At 54.4% G+C, this 9621-nt stretch overlaps 3 protein-coding genes and 1 non-coding gene across 4 annotated transcripts; 3 read left to right on the forward strand and 1 right to left on the reverse strand.

Annotated features, from left to right (window-relative positions):
- The first annotated feature begins 1744 nt into the window (after nucleotides 1–1744).
- On the forward strand, nucleotides 1745–2931 carry LY79DRAFT_194290 (uncharacterized protein). Its single transcript, XM_060551415.1, has 3 exons — nucleotides 1745–2286; nucleotides 2541–2765; nucleotides 2855–2931. The coding sequence occupies exons 1-2, from the start codon at nucleotides 2069–2071 to the stop codon at nucleotides 2752–2754; spliced, it is 432 nt and encodes a 143-aa protein (XP_060414352.1). The 5' UTR covers nucleotides 1745–2068; the 3' UTR covers nucleotides 2755–2765; nucleotides 2855–2931.
- Nucleotides 2932–3771: 840 nt separating this feature from the next.
- LY79DRAFT_659228 (cora-like Mg2+ transporter) lies at nucleotides 3772–5885 on the reverse strand (the record flags this gene model as incomplete). Its single annotated transcript, XM_060562740.1, has 3 exons — nucleotides 5003–5885; nucleotides 4310–4941; nucleotides 3772–4243 (listed from the first exon to the last, which is right to left on the reverse strand). Exons 1-3 carry the CDS (start codon nucleotides 5639–5641, stop codon nucleotides 3772–3774), a joined length of 1743 nt encoding a protein of 580 aa, XP_060414353.1. The 5' UTR covers nucleotides 5642–5885.
- Nucleotides 5886–7846, forward strand: LY79DRAFT_553427 (uncharacterized protein). Its single transcript, XM_060557778.1, has 4 exons — nucleotides 5886–6698; nucleotides 6748–7140; nucleotides 7202–7746; nucleotides 7824–7846. The coding sequence occupies exons 1-3, from the start codon at nucleotides 6285–6287 to the stop codon at nucleotides 7502–7504; spliced, it is 1110 nt and encodes a 369-aa protein (XP_060414354.1). The 5' UTR covers nucleotides 5886–6284; the 3' UTR covers nucleotides 7505–7746; nucleotides 7824–7846.
- A 290-nt stretch (nucleotides 7847–8136) lies between these two features.
- Nucleotides 8137–8226, forward strand: LY79DRAFT_t119. The gene has a single exon. It is a non-coding gene; the product is annotated as a tRNA-Tyr (tRNA).
- Nucleotides 8227–9621: the final 1395 nt, after the last annotated feature.

The following is a 9621-nucleotide window of genomic DNA, read 5'->3' on the forward strand; positions in this document are numbered from 1 at the left end:
AACCTCTGCAGTGCCTTTCCAGCGTGTAACTGCGGATCGTGTGTGTCTGTGCGATCCCAGTCTCGATCGTCAACCCCTCCCCACCATCCACTCGAGGTGTCAGCAGCGTCTTCCTTGCCTCGCTGAGTTGACAACCACCGCCGACAAAGAGAAATGCGCCTGCATCTGCACCTGTTGCACGACATGCCGCAATCGAAATCGCACACTTGCATTTCATGCCGCATTTGCTTGGTCATCACTACTTGATTACCCACTATCTCCTGGGCTAGGTCGAGCACTAAGAGTCTTTCTTCACCTCGCAGGCCAAGTAATGGACCGCGGTCAACAACCACTTTCACTCCGACATGAACTTGTCTAGACAATTCCGGACGGGAGCCTGCTGATAATTCCAGGAATCCCCCTTGGTCGCCTTCCAAGCTCGTTCGTGTCCTTTGCCTCGGCCGCACGCCGTTGACCAGCTGTAAGCAAACACTACCTACATCCCTGGTAAGGTCTTGCTTGAACTGAATCAAACAGTACAAGCGGTGTCGATCCTTGACGAGCATCGTTACCATGTAGATGCCTGCTATTGCTTCTAGGATGCCGTCGCAGCTTTGCCCGGACCCCAAGGTCAATGCTGCGTCAGCATTCGCATTGTCGACTCTAGCTGCCAAGGGGCATGTCGGACGGATACATTGACATTAGCCTCGTTGTCATCCTCGGCAGCTTTGCGCGACCTGGATGTAGCTTGAATGACCGGCATATGCAACTGTAAAACGGTCCGTCACTACTCAACTAACTTCCTCTTAGCTACATCCTCACATTACACCGGATGTCCGCATGCCCAACTAGTATCAATAGTGGCCTGTTCTAATATGACCTGTATACCCTTTTCATTTCTCAATAAAAACAGATACGATACAGACAAACAAGGTCAGATTCCTTTTATTGCCCCCACTCGACCACCGGCGGCCGGTCGTCTCGCGGCATAGCCGTTAGCCACCCTTATCCGGTAGGTATTGGGTCCGGGCAACGACATCCAACATCTAAACTCCAAAAGGTACTGGAAACCTTTGGACGTTGGCAACTCGCCACTTTGACTTTTGGCACATCCTTGATGGTGAGACTTATCAGGGCAATAATACGTCGGCTGATGGCTTAAGCTTCCTTGCCTTCTTCTTTTGGGCAGGGATTAGTCGAATTGGCCCATTTCGCCCCGGAGCACCAGCTCCTTGAACTCGTGCAGAGTATGCAGATTCTGAATTCTTAGTTGCGCTGCCATAGCAACATGTAGCAGCAGTCCTCGCTCGTCTCCGCACACCTACTCCAGATTCCACGTCCGGACAGAATGTCCGGACGTGGAGCACGCTCACGCCCTGTCCAGACCCACACTGGCCGGCTGACCTCCGGACTTGTCTCCGGCGCGCCGGCTGCTGGGGTACCGCACAATTTAATATGGGCTCGGCAGGCCTGCAGTTTCAAGCCCGTGCTCGCGATTATTTGCAGTATACTCCGTAGTCATCTGAGACCTTATCAATATCACCTCACATCCTTGCTACGTGCTGTCTGCTGTGTCCTCGTTGGGTATCGTGTATTTCCATCCTTACCCCTCTGACCGCCATGAACCGCCGCCCCCCCCTGACCAGCTCTTGTGCTGACTGGGTGTCCGCTTCCATATCGGATGGTGTCGACCACCGGAAATGATCATCTGTGCCTCTCATTCCCGGAGGTCGCTGCCAAGAAGTAGTTCGGCCACGACTTTCTGAGCGGCGAAGCGAGCACGACGATGTCCCTCACTGTTGAAAGAGAGCATCTTGCAGAAACACAAATTCCTTGTGCGCGACATCGCTGACGCTAGTTCCAGCCCAGTCTGCTCGTCTTCGTCTTCCCCTTCGCTTTGTTGCTCGAGTCGCCTCAACAAGGCGCGAGAAGTTGGTGGCAGAAACGTTGGCGCGAGGCCCGCATCATCACCACCCACCCCCTCCCCCCTGCGGACATCAAGAAACCAAGCCCGGCCGGCATTGTTCCGCTTTCTGATCGCCCATATGGCAAGAACGCGAAGCTGTCAATCAAGTCGAGGCTCATCGCTATGTGCATATTCAAAGTCCTCCGTCGCCACCGACTGATGCCTCTAGCGGTCCTCGTGTTCAACCACCCAAGCATATGTGGTCCAGTTACTGGAGCGAGCCTACGGATGGCGGCCCACCGAGCGCACAGTCTCCATTTAGCAGTTACAGCAGCCTGCCACTGCTTTATGGCTTCCGACAAGCATCTCACAAGCCAACCCAGTCTGCAAGCCGAGTCGATGTACCGACGGTGAGCCCGAGTCAGTGGTGCATGCCATCCGCGACGCCAGGGCACGGCTAAGCCTGACCAGGTAGTCTTCTCGCATGAGATTATCGAAGGAGAAGTTGTCGACTTGCAAGCCCTCAGTCCAAGCTCTGACCCTTTCATGTCGTCTCTTTCTTCATTTCCTCATCCTCTCCCACTACTGCTGAGTGGCTTGCGCTTGTTGATCTGTCGAGCCATCAGCGGCGAGCTAACCTTCTCCTGGCTGTCAGACTTTCTCGCTTGGCCTTAGTTCGCTCGGCTCGCAAAGAGTCATCATATTCCGCCTTCGGCGACGCACGGTCAAGGCGATTGGTCAACCCTGTCATCCGAAGCGTGGACGGGGATGGGGGCAAACCCCAAGAGGCAGAGATGGGTTTTGTTTGTTCCTCTTTGGCGTTTCTACAATCTCGTCCGGGTATCTTAGATCATAACAACAATCTCTAAAGCTGATTGTGGTATGCTCGGCCCCTGCCACTTCCGACCTAGTCTCATTCCTATCCGTCCGACAGTCGAAAAAAGCATCGTTTGCTTATTTCAATTTTAGCGACCTTCTCGCCCCTTTCTTGGCCCCCCACCATTCTGGGCTTCGACTCGACCTGATGGATTGGGAAAGGTGAGGGAATGGGGGCTCGCCACCGGGCGCCGGATTTGGTCACTGACGGGGGGGGGCTGCGGCCGTCATTCTCTCCCAAACGGTGAGCCGTCAAGCATTCCTGGCCTAGCTCTGGGAAACATTCCCAGAGGGTTCGGAGAGTTCTGGAGTCGGGGGCCAAGAAGGCCCCGACACAATGGTTCGCAATGATGTTTACTACTCTCTGTTTTGTTTACGTTCGTCACTGACACGCAGCGTGTCTTGGAAGCAGCCAATCCCCGGAAGAAGGTACATCATCCATTCGTCATTTTTTTTCTTCTTTTCTTTCCTCTGGAAACTGTGCCTCGTCTATTGATCTATTCGGCTGGGGTATAGATACTATTTTGGTGTACAGTGAGTGCTCCTTTGCCGTAGGCAAGCAAGCAAACAAGCAATCATTACAAAAACAAATTGTCCGTACAATGAGTTGAGAAGATGGAGCGAGAACTCGCCTTTCCCACATGGGATCCGGTACAATATACAGTATGTGTATGTACGCTGGCGCAAAATTACAGTAAACGATAGCAACGGAGTTGTGAGACGAGGGCATATTGCTCGTGGTCGGTTATTCTTCTTGCACATTTCGTACCGGCCCGTCCATCCAGAACGCCGTGACATCCGTTCAAAAGGTCTAGGTTTTCGCCTTTGCGGTGAGAGCCCTTATCCTTCAGGGATGGCCAACACCTCGTGCGAAAAAGGGGGGCATCACCACGCTTACGGCATAAACGCAAGCAAGCAAGCAAGAAAGGAGCCGAGAGTGTTCGCGATCCCCTTTTACCTCTCTCTCTCTCTCTCTCTCTCTCTAGCTTCATCCGTTTTCTTCGGCCGCCTCACTGGAACCACTTCTTGGTGGTCATCTTGGCGTTGGCGGCTGCGGCGGCCTTCTGGTTCGTTACGCGGCGGAACTTCTCACGGTTCCGGGCGTCGAGCAGACCTGCTGGGCCGTCGTCCTGAAACCAGTGCTGACCCGCCCCGAGGCTCGGCTGCGTCGTCGCCGATGGCGAAGTCAGCTGCCGGCTGGTCCGGGTTAAGGGCCCGCGCTCGTCAAACATCATCTTGACGCGCTGAACCTTGCGCAGCTTGACGAGGCCGTACCAGCAAACCAAGAGGGAGCAGATGGTCGAGGTGATGGTAACGCCGGCGAAGCCCCAGTTAGTTTCTTCAATGAAGTTCTCGAGGTTCATTCCGTAGAGACCTGCGAGGAAAGTGCCCATGGCCAGGCCGAGAGTGCCGACGCTGAATTTGAGATCAAGAAGCATAAGGGCATTGCGGTTGGCGTCGAGGATGGCGCGGATGCTGTGGCTTTTGTTAGCGGGAACGGTCTTTTTTTCGGGTAGCAAACGAGCAAGCGAGACGGAATGGGCTTACATCTCTTCGGTGTTGCGAATACCAGACACCAGATTCTGCGCCTCTTGAACGATTTCGTCACACAACTTATTGTAAGATTCGAGGAGCAGCTCTACCTCGGTGTGGTCGTCGACACCGCGGTAGAGGTCGTGTGCTTTCTCGGTTAGGTACATCGCGGCGAGGTCGTCGTCGGCCTCGAGCAGCTCCTCGATGGCGTCGCGCACGAGCTTGGCCTTCTGCTCGAAGGTGCTCACCCGCTTGGACAGAATGAGCAGGACGCGCAGTTTGTGCCGGTCGATGTCATGCTCGAGCTCGCTGAGAACGCGGATGACGGGGTCCCGCACGGACTCGAAGTCAGCCTCGAGCTCCGAGGTGACGGAGGTCAACACCGCCTCGAGGGCGCGGAACTCGTACGGCAGACCGTTAACGCCGCCCTGCACGTGCTTCTGCTTGAGCTTTCCCTGCAGGTCATACATGAAGGCCGACTGCGGGTACGATGTCTTGGAGCCGTACACGTCGAAGAGCAGCACGCGGTCCTTCTTGATCAGGACTTTCAAGTGGAGCAGGTTGAGGAGGATCGCGCTCTGGCGGACGAAGATGTGAGGCAGGTTAGAGGAATCAATCTTTCGCAGGTCGCGGGGCAGCAGACCGTACTATAACCACCCCGTTGTCAGCATCTGTAGGAAGTCCCCTTTTGGGTTGGTGAAGTCGAACCTTTGCGATGAGCTCCGTCTTCTTGAACTCGCCATCGACCAAAATTACCTCGCCGTTCTCGTCCACCTCGGTACATCGCAGCCTGGGCTCCAGCGCGGCCTTCGCTGTCAGCATGCGGCGGCTGTTGAACATGGAGCCGGCCTCGCCGTCGTCGTGGAAGGGGAGGTCATTGGGCTTCAGCGCCTTGGATCCTCCTCGACCTCGCATGCCCCATAGCCTCTCCTTCCACGTCGGGGGCGGCGCCGAGGAGTCGTCGCCGCAGGAGTCTCGTCTCGCACAAGTGGTGCTAAAGAATGCGACGGGCGAGGAGGGTAGATGGGCGAGTTTGCGTCTGCGGCTCGCCCGGGTGATGACGGAGTCGCAGCTGGAGCTGGAGCTAAGAGGCGAGGCTGGGAGTAGCCCGGAACTCCTGCAGTTGGTCGAAACCGGCCTTGTCACCGTCGCGGTCCCTATCCTTGAAAGCCTTCTTGCAAGGCATTGGGGATTTTGAGCCAGCCGGGCTGGGCTGGGCTGAATGGAAGCAGTCGTCGCGGATTCGGCACACTGGGTCCGACTGAAAATCGAAGAGGCCTCTGTTTGCGATCGCAGAAACCGTAGCAGGCTCGTCGATGGAACCGGGGTTCGGATCGCTGGACGCATTGTGACGGTCCAATACTGCACTATCCCCTCTTTCGGAGACGTGTGAAGCTGGGGATGTCGTCCGGGGGTTGAGTTGAATCTTGCGACCTCGGATGACGACGCGAACTCCTCTGTATCTGTATCTGCTGCGACTGACACTTTTTTTTTTTCTTGATGTTTTACCGCGCAGCTGGTTCGAAGCTGGGATCCATGTGCACGGTCCAGGTGACTACACACGTCCTGTTTTTTGACATCATTCCACACTGTCTTCGCACGGTACGGCGGAACCCACTACTGAAATCTCGAGACCCCTCTAATGGTTTGGATGACGATGAAATGTTTTCGTAGGCAACACCATTCGGGCCTCCTTTATTCCCTCACGACTTTTTATCTCTCTTCTTTGTTTTACATCTTCGGTTGTCCAACACGCGTTTTTTCTGGCCCATAAGAGGTCAAAGTCAAGGAGACACAAGATTCTTTTACTTACACCACTGATACATCAGCTTTGGTCTTCTCTGTAATGAACCATCCTTACACCTCGCCTTCTGGTCGGCTAAGCATTTTCGACAGTACTTCCAGATACTTTTCTGAGATGAAAAGGTCGATATAATCACGCCTGGGGATACGGGAGCGAGCTGGGAGGCGTATCCTTTCCCAACGGATCATGCAGTTGACCCCTATCAAAGTTAGAGGCAAGCGTGGCAAAGCCCCTTCGTCCAAGGCACCGACCAAGCAACCGGTGAAGAAACGTACATCACGCCTTTCGAGTCGCTTGTCGGTCAAGCGCAAGTCCCTTCTGGAGCGGCAACTACCTCTTGAAATCATCGAGCGTATCTTTGTCCTCAGCCAGAACCTCAACTTCCCCCGTTGCAGTCCCCTCGTCGGCCGTCTTCTCTCTGGTAGATCTACGCTTGTCAACCTTCTCATAGCTGCATTCCACCCTACGTGGGATTGTTGGTTTGGTGTCAACAGACGTGCGCTCAAGACGGTCTCAAAGCGCGATGCCACAGAAGACTCACGGAGAGTTTGGCGACATGAAGACTTCTCCGAGTGCTTCCCGGGAGATCCAGAGTTCCAGGTATGATAAGATAACGCTGGATGGTCCCAGATCGCTAAATCACTTGTAGTCTTCCGTGCTAGCATCTCCCTGGCTTAGCATGGATATCATGATCGACGCGCGGCAGGTTTGGGCCTGGCGCTTCGCTCGCGACAGGTGGTATTCGCATTCCCACGTCGGTCCAAAAGACGAGGAGACGGACCATACGGGCTCCCTGGACTGCCTTCATGACAGAGTTGGCGGTTTTGGTCACTTTGATTCAAGTGGCTGCTTCGAGTATGATTGGCTCGCGTACGGGCTTAACGGCCCAAAACCCGCGCTCGACTTTTATGTTGATGTACACCCCAAGGCAACTATCCCAGACGGTCTCATTACGGGGCCATGGACACCAGAGCAGCAGAGGCTTCTCTTTTGGCTTCGGAGAGGCGGTGCAAAGATCCAGGCCGAACATCAGACCTGGGAGGCAAGTGATCTGATGCGTCGAAACGATCTTGGGGGTGGTTAGAGTGCTAACACATGGGCAGACGCTGCGGGTTGGCCTTCAGAACGCCGTTACTCACCGGAACCCAGGAAACCTGGACGGACGTCTGGTGCACATGCTACTCCTTCTGGGCGACTTCTTCTCCTCACAAGGGCTCGGGGATAATCTGTCTCTCTGGCCGCTGGATGTCTTGGAGGAGGAACATGCCAAAGTGGCCAGGCTGCTCGAGGCAAGGGGCCGCAGCAAGGCTGGGCCCCTACCCGAGCTCGTCCAACTGGAGAAGCTCATGGTTGACTACCACCGCCGCAAGGTCGATCTCCTCACGTCGAGACGAAGTCGGAACTAACATCTAATGTCGTACCCGATCCTGTGTCGGTCTTCTGCACTATTCAGGAAGTTACTGTGAGCTAGTGAAGGAGGAACTGTACATACTCGAAGGGTGTGGCTTGCTTCTGCAAATATCTCGACGTCGCCAACGCTCATCTAATACATTTTAATGTAATGCGGCGGCCGAGGAACAGGCTGACGAAAGACGCGAGTATGAGGATCCTGTGTGAAGTCGTTCGAGACGACTGTGCTGAGAGTATACTAGGGGCAAGAGCGTCAGCTTCGAGATACCATACACGCAGATCTGCTTAGCATCAAAGCTAGTATGCCGAACTAACTTATCAGAGCGTACGAGAGTCCCATTTCTTTAATAAATTAGTCAAATTGAGGCACTACACCGGACCAAAAAGCACTCTCGAGGCCCTAAATCTTTCCTTGCTATAACCATATTACCTGGGCCGTGAGGAGTCTCGAGTGATGACTTGCACACTTAGTTTCCTCAGATGTGTCTCAGGACATGATTAAGGGCATCCATGACGGTACTTGATCATGGGGGGGAGGCGTCAGCCACCTTACCGAGTGTATAGACTTCACAGCCTGACTCCGTCGGCCAACAGTCAGCCAATCATTCACACGATTCAGTCGTGTTGCCTCCGAATGGTGTAGTTGATTCATCACGTTCGACTGTAATGGGTTTCGAAGATGATCGAAAGGTCCCTCGTTCGATTCTGGGTTCGGAGATGTTCTTTCTTTTTTGTGGTTATGAAGGTGTGTTCTCGCTGGCCCGGTAACCCCCTCCCCTCTGAAGGACATAACGCTGGCGCTCTCGTCTTCCAAAATCATGCGAGTAAACGTTCACAAAACACGCTGCAAAGGGGGGAGGGGTAATTTACAGAACAGCCCAAGCCTCTGTGGCTCGAGAACTGGAGGTTTCGGTAGCGAGGCCACGGCCAGGAGCCATCGCCGCGCGGCTACGAATATATAAGGAAACTTCCTGTCCGTAAACAGTAGAAAGCGTTCGTGGTTCTGGAAGTGATTACTCGGTGATCAAAGCATCTGGATGACCAACAGGGTATATTGGTGTCCAGCTGAGCCGTAATGTCAACAGTCACTACAATACCAGAAGTTTAGTTGATTGCCGTGTGTGGTTTCTCTATCCGCCGCCGGGTATGATGCCAATCAATAAAAACATGTCCCGCTCATGAGGCGCTGCCCTGGCTTAGAGGGGAGCTACAAGTGTGTAGTTTACGTGCTTAGGAGGAGGGGGAACACATCCCAGGCTGAGGCGTTGGGCGTGGGCTCCATTTCGACATACTCCCAGTTAGCAACACAGTCTCCCTAGTATGATCTCGTAGGATGCAAACAACAAGGCATCTTAGGTGGGGGAAGGACATCAAACCCCAGGTAAAGGGCGAGTGGGAACACTATTCGTACACGACGAAGGACGACTTGGTGCCATTTCCCCATTCACAGTGTGTCGTCGAGTGCGATTGACCGCGAGAATCGCAGGTACGAAGATTTGCTGTAGCTCCCACAACGTGACAAATGACAAGGAACAGCACTTGGCGATGCTGTACTCAGGCGGACATGGGGACACTTGACCAGTTCCATGGATAGCAGCAGTTGGCCCTCTATGAGTCCTAGCTGTTGAAGCAACGATAGACTCTCGCGCCCGATGCGACAACAACTACGTACGCGGGGCCGCATCTCGGGATGGCCTGACATCCTCATCCACGCCCAAAACAAGCGTTTCTCGAAAGATCTGACAGACCGGAGAACGTGTACGAGGGAGCGATATACGAAACGGATTTCCTCGCCTAGCCTTCGGATCAACCGAAATCACAAAGCAGAACCGGGGCACTCGCCTACAGTTGTCGTCGGCCTCTACGTTCTACTTGCCACGCACAGGAACCTAAGAGCAAGAGGTATCGTCAAGGCAGATTCTGGCCAAGGACGGTCGGTCGCCCCCCAAAAACATTGCAAACCACTGGCATCCGGAAGTCCCGGCCCCAAGCATCTATCTGGCTGGCGTTGACTGACACATTGGCGACCATGAGCCTCTGCGGCCCCTCGCGGCACGCACTGAAGCACTTCAGACACATCCCCATCTCCTCGAATATTCCCGATACGTCTCGC

Source organism: Colletotrichum navitas, assembly GCF_030913465.1.
Source record: "Colletotrichum navitas strain CBS 125086 chromosome Unknown LY79scaffold_28, whole genome shotgun sequence".
Classification (NCBI taxonomy): domain Eukaryota; kingdom Fungi; phylum Ascomycota; class Sordariomycetes; order Glomerellales; family Glomerellaceae; genus Colletotrichum; species Colletotrichum navitas.